Consider the following 20,557-nt stretch of genomic DNA (forward strand, 5'->3'; position numbering starts at 1 on the left):
GAGCTGGTGGGCCACTTCCGGGTGGAGGGACCACTCGTGTTGCAAGGAAAAGTCCCTGCTCAAGTGATCCGCTCTCTCGTTCCGGGCACCCAGTAGGTGGAAGGCCCTCAGGTGGATGTCGTGGGCTATACAGAAGTCCCACAGCCTGAGGGCTTCGTGGCAGAGGATCGGGCCCCGCATTGTCTGTTGATATAGAACATCGAGGAAGTGTTGTCCGTGAGGACCCTGACTACCTTGCCCTCCAGGTGTGAGCGGAAGGCCATACACGCCAGCCACACCGCCCTGAGTTCCTTGACATTTATATGTAGGGTCAGGTTTTGGGCTGACCACAGGCCTTGGGTCTGAAAGTTCCCTACATGGGTCCCCCAACCCAGGTCCAACGCTGGGGACACCAGCTCCAACGACGGGGCACTGTACCTGAACAGGACCCCTTGGAGAATGTTGTTTGGGGTGGACCACCACCGTAGGGAGGTGATCACAGAGTCCGGCATGGTGAGGACTTTGTCCATCCTGTCTGGGGCCTGGGAGAACTTTGAGGCCAACCAGAATTGGAGGGGCCTCATCCCGAGTCTGGCGTGACGGACCACGTATGTGCATGCCGACATGTGACCCAAGAGCTGCAGGCAAACCCTGGCTGTTGTCACTGGGAATTTTGAAACGAGTCAATGAGACCTTTCAGGGTCTCGAATCTGTCTGGAGGAAGAGAGGCTGTGGCCGACGCCGTGTCCAGGAGTGCCCCAATAAACTCTATGCGTTGGACCAGGACTAACGTGGATTTGGTGCTGTTTACCAACAGGCCCAAGGCGGTGCATGTGGACAGGAGGAGAGCCATGTGATCCCTCAGCTGCGACTGGGAGGTGCCCTTGACCAGCCAATCGTCCAGATAGGGAAAAAATCTGGACCCCCCTCCCCACCGCCTGAGGTAGGCCGCTACCACCATCATGTATTTCATAAACACTCTGGGGGCAGTGGAGAGACCAAACGGAAGGACCGTGAATTGGTAGTGATTCTTTCCCACCATGAAACGGAGGAATTGCCTGTGCCCCTTGAATATGGGGATGTGGAAGTACGCGTCCCGCAGATCGAGGGCAGCATACCAGTCCCCAGGATCCAGGGAGGGGATGATGGAGGCCAAGGAAACCATGAGGAACTTGAGTTTCACCATGTACTGGTTCAGACCTCGCAGGTCCAGGATGGGTCTGAGCCACCCTTTGGCCTTTGGGATAAGGAAGTATCGGGAGTAATACCCCTTGCCTATGAACTCCTTGGGCACCGCCTCTGCCGCTCCTAGTCCTAGGAGCCACCCCACCTCTTGCTCGAGCAGAGCCTCGTGCGAGGGGTCCTTCAATAGGGACAGGACGGGGGGTGGTTGGGCGGAGAGGAAGTAAACTGGAAGGCATAACCCTGGGAGATGGTGTTGAGGACCCATCGGTCCGAGGTTAGCCGCGACCATTCTGGGAGGAAAGCACACAACCGGTTGGAGAAAGGGAGCTTTATTGAGAGTGGATCCCTGATGAAGACTGCCTACTTGCCCTTAGAGGAGCCAGGCTAGGGGGCTGGCCGAGACAGCCTCTAAGGGCATCTCTTATAGTCCCGCTGTTTCTTGTGGGCGGCCTCATACTTCGGGAGGGTGGCCTGGGCAGGAGTCTGCTGCGGCTTGAACTTAAGTCTTGCCGGAGCCGGTACATATAGGCCCAGAGTCTGGAGGGTTGTGAGGGAGTCTTTCATGCCGTGCAGCCTTGTATCTGTCTCCTCCGCAAACAGGGCTTTCCCGTCAAATGGGAGATCCTGCAGGGAAGACTGCACTTCGCTGGAAAGCCCAGAGAGCAGGAGCCATGGCACCCGTCTCATGGATGCCGCGGAGGCCATAGATCGTGCGGCCATATCTTCAGCATCCGAGGCTGCCTGTAGGGATGCCCTAGTGGCCGCTGCCCCCTCCTCCACTAGTGCCTTTAACTCCTTTCTATTGAGCTCCTGGAGGGAGTCCTCAAACTTGGGCAGGGAGACCCACAGATTGAATTCGTTCCGACCCAGGAGAGCCTGATGATTTGCCACTCACAACTGGAAGCTTGAAGACTAATAAATTTTCCTTCCGAAAGAGTCCAGTCTCCAAGAGTCTTTATTCTTTGGGGTCGGGGCTGGTTGACCCTGCCATTCCCTGTGGTTGACCGACTCGACCACCAGGGAGTTGGGCGCCAGGTGGGTATACAAGTCCTCATGCCCCTTGGTGAGTACAAAGTTCTTGAGTTCTGCCTTCTTAGAGATAGGCACCAATGAGGCCGGTGTCTGCCACAGGGCATTTTAAATTTTAGCCACCCCTTCATGGAGAGGCAAGGCCACCCTACTCGTGCCGACGAGGACAGCACGTTAAACAGGGAGTCTGAGGGCTCTTGTATCTCCTCTGCCTGGAGATGGAGGCTTGCTGCCACCCTCTTTAAGAATTCTTGATGGGCCCTGAAGTCCTCCTGTGGGGTGGAGGGGGGCGGGGCCACAATCACCTCCTCCGGGCGGGGCGAGGAGGCCAGTGCAGTGCTCTGGGTATCGGTCGGCACTGGAGGGTCCACCATCTGGTCAGACTCCGGGAACGGTGCCGAGGATGCACGTCCCACCGACTCCTTCCTTGGGGGTCTGGAGGGGGAGGCTGATGGTGCTTCTGAAGCTCTGGCCATCGAGCAAGCTCCCACCGGGGACTGTGCCAGAGGCCACGGTGCCCACTAGTAACATTGGGCTGGCCACAATGCTTGGTGCCACTGCACCTGCTACACCACCGGAGGGGCTGGCTGTTTGGCTTGGCCCATTGAAGGACGGCTACGAATGGAGGCCAGGCTGGCGTTTGATCTGCTGGACCGGGAGGAGCGGTGGTGCCGGGATCTACATTGGCCACGGGACCGCGATCTCGACGTGGAGGACCAGTACCAATGGTAGCAGCCGCTCCGCGAACAGCCTCAACGGGCGGACCCGCGACAGCGAGACTTGGAGCGGGAGGCCGAGTGGGAACGGCGTCAACAACCATGCTGTGACCGGCGGTCCCCCCTCCGAGACGAGGACCGTTGGCGGCGCCTGCCGTGGTCCCGTCAATGATTGCTCCTCGAGGACAAGTGGTGCTGAGAGTCCTGACCGGACGGAACCCAGCCAGACAGTCTGGTCGGCGTCAAGGGCAATCCATCTGGACTCTGCCCTGAGCAGTCGCTGGGTGGTGAACAGCTTCGGGAACGTTCCCCCCACAGAGACCGATACCAAGCCGGAGGCGACTGCGGAGATCCAGCGGCGGCTTGCCTCTGGAGCGTGGGGCTGACATTGGCGGTGCCCGTGGCACTGGTATGGACATAACGTCCCGGGCCGCCTGGAGGGCTTCAGGCGTGGAAGGTATCCAGACATCTGGACAGGCCTGTTCTGAAGGGGCCAGGGTACTCCGCTCAATGTGAGTCGGAGGCCTGGAGCCCAGTGCGGAGTGAGGACAGCCCAACATGGGTCTAGCCTCTGTCCCAGATTTCCCTCGGTGCCGCTGCGAAGACGGAGTCTTCCTGGCCCTCTTGGCGTGCCCCGTGAATGGGGAGCAGTGTGAACCAGTCGATGGCTCCGGAGGGTTGCCGTGTACCAATGCCGCCGTGCCGGGGACTGGTTCGGAGATGCATGCTGGAGTCAGGGTCAGCGCTGACTCCATCAGGATGGCCCGGAGCCTAATGTCCCTTTCTCTTTTGGTCCGAGGCTTAAAAGACTTGCAAATCTTGCACCTTTCGCTGATATGGGTTTCTCCCAAACAGTGCAAACAGTCTGCGTGCGCGTCACTTCTTGACATAGAACGCCTCCAAGGGGCACACGACTTAAACCCCGGGACCGGGGCATGCCCTGGCCTGGGCTCGCTGACTGACTAAACTAACTAAACAGCTAACTAACTACAGGTACTAACACTGAATGAACTAACAGTACTGGGGATCGAGCCACAGCAAAGCTGGACCAGAGTAGTTCCGAAGCACCTTCACTGGCGGCAAGAAGGAACCGAGGGTGGGGGGAGCGCGCAGCTCCCCTTATATTGCGCCAGGCAGGCGCCACTCCAGGGGTCACTCCCCCCCTACGGGTACTGCTAGGGGAAAAACTTCTGGCACCGGTGCACGTGGTGAGCACGCACACCTATTGTGGAATACACATGAGCAATCACTCGAAGAAGAATAACTGGATTCCCTTTCATGCTGGGGATGGTGAAACACCAAGTGTCTTGCCTGTCCTGACAGTTTACAGACTCAGTTCCAACAGGACTACAACTCCCATAATGCACTCTCTCTTTTATCACTGTTTATTCTTCATTGGTTTAACTTAGAAAGATCCCTGACCTTAAAGAAACACTTTCCATCACTCCTTGGGACTAAGCCCTGGTCTACACTAGGACTTTAGGTCGAATTTAGCAGCATTAAATGTAGATGTAAATGTAAATGTAGATGTAAACCTGCACCTGTCCACATGATGAAGCCCTTTATTTCGACTTAAAGGGCTCTTAAAATCGATTTCCTTACTCCACCCCTGACAAGTGGATTAGTGCTTAAATCGGCCTTGCCGGGTCGAATTTGGGGTACTGTGGACACAATTTGACGGTATTGGCCTCCGGGAGCTATCCCAGAGTGCTCCATTGTGACTGCTCTGGACAGCACTCTCAACTCAGATGCACGATTGTTTGCCATTGCTCTGATGCAGGGAGGGGTGACTGATGACATGGCTTATAGGGTTGGCTTACAGGGAGCTAAAAATCAACAAAGAGGGTGGCTTTACATCAAGGAGTATTTCAGGCAGGACTTCACGGAGGGTTCCAATAAGAAATGGTGCACCTAAGTTATTGTTCTTATTGGAACAAGGAGGTTAGTCCGGCCTCTGATTGATACATGGCTAGATTTACCTTGTTGCACCTTCTCTGTGAGTGACTGCAGTGTGACCTAGAGGAATGAGTCCCCTAGATGGGGCGGGGGGGGGGGGGGGTTGCAAATGAGTACAAAACAAATCTGGTCTATTTCTTGTTTTGATCCACTCCATCTATCTTTTACATCTTTGGCTGGCAGCAGAAGGACTGCATGCCATCCATATCTCATGGCTGCTCGGCAGAAGATGGTACAATAGGACTGCTAGCAATCCGTATCACCTGCCTGCTCACCATAAGATGGTTCAATAGGACTGACTGCAGGACTAAAAAGAGAATGACTTCAACAAGTCACTCCAAATTTAGTCCCTGCGCCCGTGTCTGCCCAGGAGCTCCTGATCGACCTCACAGAGGCGACCAGGAGCACCTCGGACATGACGATGACGGCTACCAGTCCTATTGCACCGTCTGCTGCCACAAGGCAATGGGTTGCTGCTGCTGTGTAGCAATGCCGTACCGCGTCTGCCAGCACCCAGGAGACATACGGTGACAGTGAGCTGAGCGGGCTCCATGCTTGCCGTGGTATGGCGTCTGCACAGGTAACTCAGGAAAAAAAGGCGCGAAACGATTGTCTGCCCTTGCTTTCACAGAGGGAGGGAATGGGGGCCTGACGATATGTACCCAGAACCACCCGCGACAATGTTTTAGTCCCATCAGGCATTGGGATCGCAACCCAGAATTCCAGTGGGCAGCGGAGACTGCGGGAACTGTGTGATAGCTACCCATAGTGCAATGCTCCGGAAGTCGACTCTAGCCTCGGTACTGTGGAAGCACTCCGCCGAGTTAATGCACTTAATGCACTTAGAGCATTTTCTGTGGGGACACACACACTTGAATATATAAAACCGATTTCTAAAAAACCCGACTTCTATAAATTCGACCTAATTTCGTAGTGTAGACATACCCTAAGCTGTGTATCAAACATAAGCTACTTCACTTTCAAGGTCCTTCACAGCCTATCCACACACTATTTAGATCTCGTTCAGTATTGAAAAGTCAGCTCCCACCTGTGATCAGCTTAAGGTACCAGTCTTCACTGCCCACTTGTTAAATTTTCCAACATGCATCTTTGTACTTTTCTTCCATGCTGCCCTTCACATAGGGAGGAGCTCTCCATAAACATCCACAAAGCCATTCATGGTTTTCCTTCAAATCCCTCCTTAAAAACTTTCCTTTGCTTACAAAGATCTTGATAAAGGTTGTGCTGCTGGTGTGCTGAGACGACAGCCTATCCTACTGGCTAATACGGTCTCACTGTTTGCTGGTACTCCCTCATCAATCTGTCCATATCCATCTGTCATCTCTTCATGGACACTTCAACTGTAAGCTTGTTTGGGGCAGGGGCTATCTTTTTGTTCTGTGTTCGTACAGCGCCTAAACAGTGGGGGTCCTGGGCACTACAATACAAATAACAAACAACTAATAATACAAAACTTTATGAAAATGTACGCAGCTTCCTTATTTCAGTCATTTAACACTCGAGTGCAAGTAAAGACACTGAACGGTGACACACTGGAAAAAGTCACGTCTAGAATGCAAGATGGGAGGGAGCATTTTGGAGACACAAGTTCTCCAGTTCTCCTTTGTTACTACCTAAACAAATAGGGACATGCAGAAATCGGGCTGCAAGTCTAAACACTACAAAAAGACATGAGTGTGTTATTCTGCACCCAGAAAGGTTGTGAGTGATTAAGAGATGAGCATCTAAAGTTACAATACACCAATTTGTTCACACCTGTAGGACTGCAGAGAAAAACCTGACTTCAACCTCATCCTGCACGCATACAACTCCCATGGACTCGTCAGGAGTTGCACTTGATAAAGGTGTAGCCAGAGGACCAGACTCAAAGTGCCATATTGTAATATGCACCTCTCTGTCTCCAAATCCAAGCAGTTAAGGAGGAAGATCCCAGTTCTGAGGGCATTCACTTTATGCCAAGCAACATCTAAATGGATTTTGAATCTACTGCACACAGTACAGTGCAGAGCACTGGGAAATTGCCACTGCATTAGGACAGCCTCTCCCTTTGCTGGTTCAAAACAGTAAGAATGAAAAGCTTATATTACACTAGCAGGAGGTGGCCATCTCACTAATTCAATACAAGCATCTCACTATGAAGTTTCCAGAAGTCCGTTTCCATTTATCTCTCTAGCGACAGGATTAGACTAGTGGAACAGCGTACAAGAGTGCCTAAACACTGAAGGAGATTAAGCATTTCTAGAGTGCCATAAACAGATATGCCATACCAAGGATTGCCTGTTAGCACAGATTTAAAGACCACATACTGCAGATTACATTGTATACGCTATGTGATCACGACAGCGGCGCACACAGAACCCCGAACTGAATTTGAAAAGTCAGCTGGATGCCTGCTACTGCTACACTTGTGTTGTTACCTCAGACACATTTCCCAGCTTCAGTATCCTAGAGGGAAAAAGAAAAAGACGACAAGCTGATGATTCTCACATTGTTCGTAAGCTTAAATTTCATAATTATAAAAGTGCAAGAGAGGGATGATTAAGGAACCGCCCAGGTAAAACAGCAGAAAGCTATTGCAACAGGTGCCTTGTGGGTTTAGAAGACAGATGCATGTGGAGGTGCCAGTCGGGTGAGAAAGGTAATATAGCTACTTACCTCCCACAGCAGGGCTTCAACCTAGACTTGTGTCTGGAAGTCTACATTGTTCTATTTTCTGACCACCAGACTCTAGTCACACCGCATTCTTCTATGGGTTTGTTTTTAAAATCCCACCTGCAATTGCATGGCTTACTAAAATTCATCCGAATGCTACAACAGCGTTTACAGCAGTTTGTACCTATGAATCTCAATGCACTTTAAACAACAACGAGTTTAGTTCCGTGAGATAGGGAAATGGTGTTGTCCCTATTTCACAAGAGGCAAAGGATCAGAAATTAAATGTCAATATTTTCAAGAGTATCACACTGCTTCTGGGTGCCAAATTCGAGACCCCATACCTGTAGGCCTCATTTTCAGAAGCACTAGACACTTACGGCTTCCACTTCTGTTGTGCCCAAGGTCTGCAGCTGGGAAACCAAAAATTGAGGTACCCCAAAATAAACCAGTTGCAGCTCTTGAAAATGTTGGTTTGAGTGACTTGTTCATTGCCAAATACAACATTAAGGAAATTAGTTAGGGAAGTGGATTGGACTGAAGAATTTATGGATCTAAAGGCAGAGGAGGCCTGGGATTACTTTAAATCAAAGATGCAGAAGCTATTGGAAGCCTGCATCCCAAGAAAGGGGAAAAAAGTCATAGGGAGGAGTTGTAGACCAAGCTGGATGAGCAAGCATCTCAGAGAGGTGATTAAGAAAAAGCAGAAAGCATACAGGGAGTGAAAGATGGGAGGGATCAGCAAGGAAAGCTACCTTATTGAGGTCAGAACATGTAGGGATAAAGTGAGACAGGCTAAAAGTCAAGTAGAGTTGGACCTTCCAAAGGGAATTAAAACCAATAGCAAAAGGTTCTATAGCCATATAAATAAGAAGAAAACAAAGAAAGAAGAAGTGGGACCGCTAAACACCGAGAATGGAGTGGAGGTCAAGGATAATCTAGGCATGGCCCAATATCTAAACAAATACTTTGCCTCAGTCTTTAATAAGGCTAAAGAGGATCTTTGGGATAATGGTAGCATGACAATTGGGAATGAGGATATGGAGGTAGATATTACCATATTTGAGGTAACAGCGAAACTCAAACAGCTTAATGGGACTAAATCGGGGGGCCCAGATAATCTTCATCCAAGAATATTAAAGGAATTGGCACCTGAAATTGCAAGCTCATTAGCAAGAATTTTTAATGAATCTGTAAACTCAGGGGTTGTACCATATGATTGGAGAATTGCTAACATAGTTTCTATTTTTAAGAAAGGGAAAAATGTGATCCAGGTAACTACAGGCCTGTTAGTTTGACATCTGTAGTATGCAAGGTCTTGGAAAAAATTCTGAAGGAGAAAGTAGTTAAGGACATTGAAGTTAATGGTAAATGGGACAAAATACAACATGGTTTTACAAAAGGTAGATCGTGCCAAACCAACCTGATCTCCTTCTTTGAGAAAGTAAGAGATTTTTTAGACAAGGGAAACGCAGTGGATCTAATTTACCTAGATTTCAGTAAGGCGTTTGATACCATGCCACATGGGGAATTAGTTAAATTGGAAAAGATGGGAATCAATATGAAAATTGAAAGGTGGATAAGGAATTGGTTAAAGGGGAGACTACAACGGGTCCTACTGAAAGGTGAACTGTCAGGCTGGAGGGAGGTTACCAGCGGAGTTCCTCAACGATCAGTTTTGGGATCAATCTTTTTATTACTGACCTCGGCACAAAAAGTGGGAGTGTGCTAACAAAGTTTGCGGATGATACAAAGCTGGGAGGTATTGGCAATTTAGAGAAGGACCAGGATATCATACAGGAGGATCTGGATGACCTTGTATACTGGAGTAATAGTAATAGGATGCAATTTAATAGTGAGAAGTGTAAGGTTATGCATTTAGGGATTAGTAAGAATTTTAGTTATAAGCTGGGGACGCATCAATTAGAGGTAACGGAGGAGGAGGAGGACATTGGAGTATTGGTTAATCATAGGATGACCATGAGCTGGCAATGTGATATGGCCGTGAAAAAAGCTAATGTGGTCTTGGGATGCATCAGGCGAGGTATTTCCAGTAGAGATAAGGAGGTTTTAGTACCGTTATACAAGGCACTGGTGAGACCTCACCTGGAATACTGTGTGCAGTTCTGGTCTCCCATGTTTAAGAAGGATGAATTCAAACTGGAACAGGTACAGAAAAGGGCTACTAGGATGATCCAAGGAATGGAAAACTTGTCTTATGAAAGGAGACTCAAGGAGCTTGGCTTGTTTAGCCTAACTAAAACAAGGTTGAGGGGAGATATGATTGCTCTCTATAAATATATCAGAGGGATAAATACCGGAGAGGGAGAGGAATTATTTAAGCTCAGTACCAATGTGGACACAAGAACAAATGGATATAAACCGGTCATTGGGAAGTTTAGACTTGAAATTAGACGAAGGTTTCTAACCATCAGAGGAGTGAAGTTTTGGAATAGCTTTCCAAGGGAAGCGGTGGGGGGCAAAAGACCTATCTGGCTTTAAGATTAAACTTGATAAGTTTATGGAGGAGATGGTATGATGGGATAACATGATTTTGGTAATGAATTGATCTGTAAATATTCATGGTAAATAGGCCTAATGGCCTGTGATGGGATGTTAGATGGGGTGGGATCTGAGTTACTCAGGAAAGAATTTTCTGTAGTATCTGGCTGGTGAATCTTGCCCATATGCTCAGGGTTTAGCTGATCGCCATATTTGGGGTCAGGAAGGAATTTTCCTCCAGGGCAGATTGGAAGAGGCCCTGGAAGTTTTTCGCCTTCCTCTGTAGCATGGGACACGGGTCACTTGCTGGAGGATTCTCTGCTCCTTGAAGTCTTTAAACCATGATTTGAGGGCTTCAATAGCTCAGACATAGGTGAGAGGTTTTTCGCAGGAGTGGGTGGATGAGATTCTGTGGCCTGCGTTGTGCAGGAGGTTGGACTAGATGATCATAATGGTCCCTTCTGACCTTAATATCTATGAAACATCACCGGTGGAGCCAGAAATAGGTCTCTCAGCTTCTGACCTTCAGTCCTGGGTCTTTACCCTAAGACTACCCCCTTCCTCCCTTTGCTTTTTGGCAAGACAACTTACTTCTTGCCTTCCAACACCTTTAGCAGTTGCCTCTCATTGCTCTTCAGAGCGTGAAGCAGCATGGGGAGGGACGGCTCAAAGATCCTAAGCATCTTGAGCGTTAGCCTGCAAAACCCATTTCTAAGTAACAGTGATATAGGTGGTGAATTCTGAGATTCCCACCACCATCACAACCTTTCTTCCCATTATAAGGTTAACAGAAACTTCCCCAATAAAACAAAATTCCATCTGCTACTTGTTCTGAGGCAAGAAGGAAAATGTATTTCTTTCTCCCATTCATAAACAGATTGTTTGCCACACCTACACATTCTCTGGGCACCAAAACACAGCTCTGACTTTACAGACAGACAAGTGGGTCTGAAACCTGACGCACTAAATAGCAAAAGCAGGCTCATGCCATCCTGCCTACCTGGAAGAGCCTGATTTATGTCAGTGCCGATGCGTGTCGCTTGGGAACATGCTGGTGTTGTAGACTTCAGCCAGTAATCTTGGCAACAGTAACAAGAGGCACATAGTTTCCCCAAACGTACCCATTTCAGCCAGAGAACAGAATGACACTGGCCTGGCACATGTGTTTATCAGGCTAGGACAGCAGTTCTCAAACTGTGGATTGAGACCCCATTTTAATTGGGTCACCAGGGTCAGCATTAGACTTGTTGGGACCCAGGGCTGAATCTGAAGCACAAGCTCCAGCCCCACCCAGAGAGGTGGGGCTCGGGCTCTGGCCCCTCGCCCCCTACCCAGGGTCATGTAGTAATTCTGTCAGAACAAGATCACGGTTCAATGAAATTTGAGAACCCCTGGGCTAGGATATCTAGGGAAGCCTCCAGGGGAAACACTTCACAGTTTGGAAACTATAACAGAAGAGGGCAACATGGTATCTCTTCCAAGGCACCGTCCTTAACCTTCAGAATAGGTCTCAGCCTTCCATCGGGACGCTACTCACAAGGATGCCTAAAGCTACGATTAGGGTGGATGTGTCACATTTTGAAGATCAGAGAATCCTTTTCTGTCCATTTCAGACTTTACACACTACTGGTTTCCCTCTTTACAGAAAGACGTGATGTGATGCAGCCATAGGATTATGACATATAACCTATTTCCTTACAGCCCTCTGTATCCTTCCTTTTGTCACTGCAGTTGCATCCTTCCCTGCAGAGCTAGCCAGATTAAAACCCAAAAGTCAGACTGCAAAACCCATTGAAGAGGATCAATACAAAGTATAAGGCCTTATACCACTACAGCTAACCCCCACCTTCCTGTTCAGGAATACATTGTACTGTCTAAGCATATTTATACACCCGTATATGAACCCACACTACAAGGTTGTATGGGTGTAATTATTTCAGTAAAAAAGGTCACCCTCCCTAAATAGACAATTATATTGGTACAACATTTGTGCTTAGACCAGATAAATGCTGGTTAAAGAATAGGCCTGCTTAAACAGTAGTCTTGCTGCAACAACACTTGGAATGCGGCAGGAATGTGTCCGATATCTTGGAGGAAACAAGAGAAATTAATTTAACACCTCATGTAATAGGCACACATCAGCCAGTGCCCCACAGCATACCACCAGCTTGGTTTCCTGTCTCTCCTTTTAGAAGGTTTGTATAATACAATATCTCAGAGGGTTTTGGGGAGACAGGGGAAGAATGATGGAAATGTTAAGTGCAACAAAAGAAATCTGCCTCCTCGAAAACTCTAGCAGTATTCCCTCGTTGAGCTGCCTGGAGGAAAATGTGATGGAGGGCTTTTTTAAAAAAAAAAAATTGGGGGAGGGAGCGGAGAATGTGCATCTGGCAGCAGCTGCTTATAGTGTGATCAGATGGAAAGCCAGAAGTGGAAAGTGTTTCCAAAGGATGGCAGATGTGCACATACACAGCTTCCTTCTTCAAACCACAGCAGCTTTGAGTACTTTAACACTGCATTCTCCAGGTGCCATTTATGTACATTAACAATCCTCTTCCTCCCCTTCCAATGCCTTTTCTATCCCAGCTTCAGATCACAAACAGGGAAAGATGCTTTATCTGAAGCATCTCTATTTCCCCTCTAATTTTCTCAGCTGTAATTAGCTTGTAGTACCACGGCTGTGTATTTTCTACTATTAAGCATCAGAACTAGCTGCAAACAGCACTTTGGTGTGACAACTGATATCTGTCAGACTCCAACTGAAGCTTAAGTAATCGACAACTCTCAATTTATAGAAATCTTAAACCAAGAGGGATAGTACAGAAGTTACACTGCCTGACTTACTGCAATGCTGTTAGAAAGCTGTGATTACATTCAGACCAATAAATACTGTACTAGCAAAGGCCAAGTTTTCAGCTGGCCTGCAGTTTTGTATTCTCATTGTTAGAGATGCACCACCACAGAGCAGAAGTGGGTGCAAAAAGCTGTGTGGGCCCAAATTACACAGCTGAGCTACCAGTTCATGAGAAACTGATCCCATGCCTGCTGAACTTCCACAGACAATGGATCAGGTCCTTAGTGAACACAGTATTTTGGGAATAAAACAGAAGGCCAGAGCTGTAATCTTCAGTTGGAGACAGAGGAAAATGAAACCTCATGAGTATGTAAGCTCTTTGGGACTGAGACCAGGCAGAGCATGCATATTCTAGGCACTACTGGAAAGTAACAGTTTTACTACTAGAAGTCAGTTTTTCCACCAGATAGCAACCCAAGGTCGATTGTGGACACAGGGAGGGAGCCAACCCTTTTCGGTCTCCCCCTCCACCCCCAGCAAGCACAAGGAAATTTTCAAATGACCTTTTTCCTCTACATCTACAGATGACCAACCAGATTTCCTCTCTCTTCTCCTTCCCTCTGTCATTTAGATAAATACCTTGGGAGACAACACATGAAATATGGTAAAGAAAACGGGAGAAACCCCAGAATTTTCCATTATCTGAATTTACCTGTGTATGAGAGACAAGTAGCTCCTCTCCCCATCCCAATTCTTGTTTTTGGCAAAACAAAATCAATAAATCACCATTGAGAATTGGGTCTATAATCCCTACTACACCCTCAACATTTGTTCAAACGCAGAAGATAGCAAGAGACGTTTTGTAACCACAGTGAACATGCAAGCTGGAGGAGGATTTTTCTGAAGCTCCGACACTTGTCATGCTGACAATTTGGATCAGTACTGCCAATGTGGGGGAGGGGAGTCTATTCACTCCATACACCACAGTACCAGTTTTCTGCTGACTTCAATTTACAGAAAGCCTGCATTCCATGCACAAAACCCAAGACAGACGGAAGAAAGAATCTCTTGTTACTTCAAGATTAAAAAACAACAACCGATCTCTGTTAAAGGCTCTGATTCAAAAAGGCTCATTATTTTACCAAGTCTTTTTGTTTGATAAATGACCTTTGAAATACCTGGTTTCAATGTATCACAGATTAATTTACTGCATTTTGCCTTTCCAGGCAAAGAAGTCTATATTTAATGTGTTCATTATTCCTTTATCTGGTATTTATTTACAAAAAGACTTCTGAGTATTACTCAATACATTGACGTAGATCTATTCTTTGATACAGAATTTGCTTAAGTAGGCTTTGCTGTATTTATTTATTTTTAAACAGGGCAAAGAAATAAATAAAACCCCCTGAAATATACAAGAGTGCTATTTTCCCCCAGTTTACTACATCTGTACTTGAGTGGTTAGGATATAAAACTGTCATCTAGTAAGTGGGAGAGGATGAAACCAGAAAGTGAAATTGAAGAGTTATGCATACGAGGCCAGCACTCTTCTACCACATGAGATCATGATTATCTATTTTAGGTATTTTAAAGCACTTATCACTTGGCAGCTCAGAACCATGATCCGACCTCCCACTCACACAAAGACAAGACATAGAAATTATTTTTATGCATGGGAATGTTTTTGCCCTCGACAGAAGTTTATAAAACAACCTTGTTTAAGAGAGATGATAGAGCTGCCAAATTATTAGACAGACAGACATGGAGAGCATAGGTCCGCTTCCTCTACAACCAGGAATTGTTCCTAATTGCACACATTCAATTATAAATTGTCCCTTTTGGAGTAGGGAGCTTAGTCTGCGGTCCCCGCCTCACCCATCACCTCCCTTATGAAAAAGGAACATCTATTAATGTGTTATGCATGACACATTATGGAGGTGCTAAAGGCAACTCTATAGTTAAGGCTGACTTAAGTTTTGCACCGAAAGAAAGTATTCCACTTGTTATGTATGAAAAATACAAAATACATACGTCCTCCACAAGATTACAGCACTTAGCCGAGTACAGAAAGGATTTTCTGAGAATTTATAAGCAATTCTGTTAGTCTGAGTTAAATTTCTTAAAGGACCCATTTCTAATTTTAGCACCAGGCGTCAGACCTTTTCTGGTCCCTAATGATCTTAATAATAGAGCAACACACTCTTCAAACTCCCCATATACTTAACACTCACTGAAATCGCATGCATTAGCTAAAATCGATTTTTTAAAAAAAAAATACTAATAGCTATGTTTTGCAGTTATACTTCATAGGTAAAGTTTCTCCTTCAGCACAGGCAGACACATATGTATTACTTCAGAGTTCTTTGTGGAATTCTATCTCCCATGGTTCTCAATGGGACTGAAGTCATGGGCTTCCCTTGACCAAAATGGACCATTCACCAGCTCTTTTCCACATCCTGATAACAGAAAGGTTACCATCTTCCCTAAGGGCAGCCTGGCTTCACTCCAATGTAGAAAAATGAGAAGTGGTGGCCATTTTGCAAGGCAGCATTTCTTCATGAGTTTCTGGGAATAAGTCCCACCCCCCCGCTTCAGTCTCTAAACAGACTGTTAATCCTAAAAATAATATTTTCAAAACCTACCTGTTGCACCAGATATATTCAAAACAGTAATAGTAAGAGGGACAATGAAAGGTACTTAAAATGAGCCCCAGCCAGTCCACATCCAGTCACCAAATCAAACTTAAAGAAATCACCAAGAGTGTCAACATTGTTTAAATAACCATAGTTTGAGGTAAATTATGACAATTCCAATATGAAAGAATTTTTTGTTTCCAGGAAAAAAAGTTACAACTTCTTCAGGAGTTTTTATATGTTCTGCTCTCACTGCTCTGACCCTGTTGTCATCTTCCTTGAATCCCCTTCCCTAGCTGACTCATCCCTTCAGATTCAAATTTCTCATCCTCACCCAAGAAGCTCTACATCTTTGCACTGGTTTCTCCCTACTCATCATCTTGCTTCTCAATCTCCCCCCCAGTCCTCTGACCTTTCTACTGTGTCTCCTCCTCCCACACTTAGATTCATGCCTTCTGTTATGTCTCCATTGGAAGTCTCCTCACTTCTCATCCACCAGGCCCCCTCTTCTTTTAAATCTCTTTTATTTCCATGAATCTTCCCCCAATAGTTTTCCTCACCACTGATCTCTCTGTGCCCCTTCTTCTAAAACTGCTGCCCCATATTTTGAGCGCACTTTATAGGTCAGGGATTATTATTTAATCAAGGTTTTATATAGGCGGTGTATATATTATGGAATTGTACTGGTGAATGCTAATAAGAAAATTTGGGAAAGAAAACTTTGCATAATAAAAAAGTCAGTTGTTTCCACAAGTCAGTCACGTCTGCTTTAAAAATCATTTTATTTGATAGAGTGAGCAGCTGCTATGCCGTGCATGACTGAGTGTGGACAGGGGTAGAGTGTGGTGTTTTTTCAGTGCTCCTCAACAAAAAGTCCTGAAGTGTTCTTAATGTGAGCGTAATGTTATCATCCCAGGAATATCAGCCTGCAGTCACGACTGACTGATACAACAGGCCAAATATATTCACCTTCAGGGACATATTTTGAAAATGCTGAAAATGCACACAAGCACAGGTACCTGCAACTTGTGTGCACAAACTGGAGAAGTGAACTGCAAAAGGGAAGTTAGGTGCCTCACAGACCACTTGTACATAGGAGAGGCAGGTCAACAATATTAGGTAACCATTCACCAAAACTAGCAAGAATTTGTTGTACACACTCAGATGTGCCAGGCTTTTCAAAACCACAGGCTGCAAGTACAGCATGTGTACCTGTTAAAGAATTCACTGATTTTTTTTTTTTTTTTTTTTTTGACACAAGAGCTTTGAAGTATTGCCCTCAGGACAAGCAAGTTACATAGGCAGGAGTGCTGAAGGCTTTAGACATAATGGGCCAGACTGTGATGCCTGTAGTCACAAGAGACAGTCTATATATCATGAGTAGTCCCACTGACTTCAGTGGAAACACATGTGGAGTGAGGTACTATACAATGTGAGCAAAGTCAATCTGACCCAATGTGAGCTTAATTTTTTTCTTGCCCACAAGAGGACCAAGAAGCAGTCTCTACTAGTAATCACTTTCAGTATCTCCATTATAACCTACCCATTCCACTTGCTCAACTTCAAGCTGCCCAAATGTTATTTTAAAAAAAAAATATATATAAACCAATAGTTATGAGCTGTTTGAGAATTAGAATTGGTGAAAGATTTTTCCACTTAAAAAAACCTCAATCACTTCCCCCCGCCCCAAGAGAAGGCAGCTCAAAACATAAAAGTGAGCTTTCAAACTTCAAATATGGAAAACACATTAGGATGTAATTGAACGGCATGTGCTTTGTTACTTTGCAAAAAAGATGGTTTTAAATTTAGGTGAAAAACATTTGGAAATGTAGAGCCAAGAATGCACAAAAAGAAACTGTGTTAAGTAATAAGTTGAGAAGCTACAGACTGATGCAGTGCCAATATGTGAGCAACGAGCAGAACATGAAGTAGTAAGATATTTACTATAAAAAAATAAACTTAAATAATAAAAATAATCACAAGAACATCAAGTAGTAAGTTAGCAATATGAACTTGGCCACAATGCACAAAAATATCTGCCATTTCTGAAATTCTAAGATGCATAATGTAATGTTTTTGTTAATGAATACACACACAGTACCACAAAAAACCAAAAGCATCAACAGTACTGAGCTAAAGTTTGCACAGTTTGGCAGTTAGTAGTTATTTCCTCAACTGATTTTTTATTACACCAATTTACATTAACACAGATCTCCATTTTTAAGATTATGTGAACTAACCTGTACATGTAAGAACACCTGCACTTATATGTGAGCATTCTTTTAAACACTTAAAAATAGCAATACTGTGCATATTAATCACCACATTAACTCTTCTTATGAAGCCTTGACTGTGGGTGAGCAAAGGTTTTGGCAACAGTGACCTGGCAATTGATTTTCCTCACCTATTGCTGTGCTTAGACTTTTCCCGGTCTTTTTCCTTGTCTTTCTTGTGCTCTTTGTGCCGGTGTTCTCGGTCTTTGTGTTTATCTTTGTGTTTGTGAGAATCTGTAAGCAGAAGAGGAAAGGAATTAAGAAATAAAATTGGGAGTAGTGAACTGTGTGTCAAGTCATCAGCTCCCTCATGCAGCTTTGTATTTATTTTGCTGTTAAAGTATCCTTCACAATACAATACAGGAACAAAATCTCAGCTTTGAAAGGTCTTACTGTACTAACTTGACACATCATTGCGTTGGGACAAATTAACTCAAGATAGCAGCAGCTGCATTTATATAGAACTTTTGTTCCAACAATTTTGAAATGCTTTACAAACATGAAATCACAAGTAAGTCTGGCCTCCTGGATTTAACAGTTAGGCCACACTGCCTCCAGCAGTATTTAATACTAGAGAAGAGACCTTTAAGGCACTGCAGTATACTACTCTTATCCACATGGTGAGTGGGTTGACTGGCATAGAACAAGGCAAAAGCAGCCCACAATGGAAGGCTGTGAACCTTCTCTCTCGGTTTTCTGCAGCAGAAAACAGCTCTTCTTTTAGAGCCCACAACAGCACAAAAACATGCAACTGCCTTCAAGAACAGACTAGACAAGTAAGATGCCTCTGACAGCATTTCATGATATGCACGAAGTAGGTCCCAGGTGGAAGCCCAGCTATGTAGATCAAGGCTAGTCCAAACAGCAGGAGGCTGAAGTTTAGACAAATACAATGGTTTAATAATTTTACTTTCAAAAGTGCCTTCTCCCAATCCCCCCAGTGCTTGTGGTACTGTGCACTACTATTGGAACAAAGTCCTTTAAAAATACCAGAACAAATAGATGGCCCAACACAGGAAAAACAGGGTTTGGGGTTTTTTGTTTGTTTTTTAAAGCCTACCTCCAGCAGAAGATCCCATTGTCCCAAAGAGGAGATTTTAAAAGTAGCCAAGGTTTCAAGTACAATTTTGTTGACTTGAAGTAGAGAGCCACCTAATTTTTGTTGGTTTCTTCAGTGATTGCTTCACAGGTTGAACTGCATGATATATTGTTTATAGTAAACACATATGCAATGCATCCACAAGAAATCCCTCCCTCCCCCTCATTCTAGGTGCACGCTTCTTAATGCCACTAACATGTTAAGTAGCTCTCTTCAGGACATCTATTTATCAACTAGAATGCTGTGCCAACTTTGATTCAGAATAGATGGAATAAACGCCAAACCTACTGTTTAGCAACTCCATTTGATTTCTGATGATAGCAGCATTTCCATAGTGCCTTGTGTCCCAGGATCTCAGAAGTCTTCACAAATGTATTAATCCTAACAACTCCCCCGTAAAGCAGCTATTATACCCAATTTAAAGATGAGGACACTGAAGCACAACAATTTAGTGACTTTTTTATAATCAGGTAGAAAATCTATTGCATAGAACCTAGGCCTGGTCTACGCTACACAGTTAGGCACCTTACGTCAATCTAATTATCCCCCTAATTATTCTTGTGTCTACACTACATCCTTGTTCCCGCAGATGTAAGTGCCCTACTACCCCAACACAACAACTCTACCTCCATGAGAGGCGTAGGGCTTATGTCAGTGTAGTCAGGGTGACACAGTGTCTGTGTAGATACTGTTTTACTTATATAGGCTGTTGACTGTCTTGTCAATTTCACCGCAGGAGCCGTGAAATTGACAAGAAAGGGGAGCAGCTAGAGCCCAGCTGCCCCCTCCCCCCCTTCTGTGGAGAGCTGGAGCCTGTGGGAACACTGGCCCTCTTGTCAATTTCAGGGCTTCTGGAGCCTGAAATTGACAAGGTTGCCTGGCTGGTGGGGAATGAAGAGAGGCGGAGAAACCCCAGGCAGCTGCCACCCATCCCTCCCCTGCTCCTGGAGGGGAATGGGTAGGCGAGGGAGGGGTCAGCCCATCAGGAGCCTGTGAGGCAGCCAGGAGGTTAGAGACCAGGCTCTCAGCTCCCCGCCAACTGCTCCTCTTAGGTCGGTGGAAGCGGCCCTGCTGAGGACATGCACTACCAACTCAAGGAGGGTAGCATGGACATGAGCTACCATAGCAATTACTACGGTGGCTGTAAGTCAACCCAGTATAGGTCAACTTAAGTTTCTGGTGTAGACATACCCCGAGTCTTGTGCTTCAGACACAAAATCATTCTTTTTCTTGCCCAAAACTGGCTCAAAGATCCTCAAAACATTCATTGAGTTATAGCACAACAATACTAACAAAATAACAAGCCAATAAAAGTTCAACTTAATCTATTGTTACATGTACCTTCAAGTACTGTTCTGAGACCCTGTAATAAAGAGGCATAAAGTAACGTATAACATTCCAAACTCCCCATTTGGCTTCTGCTCCTTTCCTTGCTTCTGTTAATTCAAAGTCCCTTCCTAAACTCCTCAACCTAAGGTCCTATCAAATACATAAAACCGCATTAACAAACTTACAGCTCAAGCAAGGATGACCTAATCCATGACATTTTGGGTCACAGAGTGACAGGACATTTCTGGATTTTAGTGCTGCAGCTTAAACTTTGTAGGAGTTTTTAGCCATGTAAGCAGCAAAGTATCCCAGCCTGCTGAAGCCTTACAGCAATCTTTCAGCAAATTCTAGGCAGGTATATTTACAGTCTCAGAACTGCCAAGCAGGGA

General features: G+C 45.6%; 1 protein-coding gene across 1 annotated transcript in view; it reads right to left on the reverse strand.

The window, feature by feature from the left end:
* TOP1 (DNA topoisomerase I) overlaps nt 1–20,557 on the reverse strand; it is an 83,496-nt gene that overhangs the window by 35,025 nt on the left and 27,914 nt on the right. The window contains exon 3 of the mRNA XM_074970214.1: nt 17,872–17,974. Coding sequence (XP_074826315.1) covers nt 17,872–17,974 — 103 coding nt within the window. The remainder of the gene's footprint in view (nt 1–17,871; nt 17,975–20,557) is intronic.

This window comes from Natator depressus, chromosome 13 (genome assembly GCF_965152275.1).
Source record: "Natator depressus isolate rNatDep1 chromosome 13, rNatDep2.hap1, whole genome shotgun sequence".
NCBI lineage: Eukaryota > Metazoa > Chordata > Testudines > Cheloniidae > Natator > Natator depressus.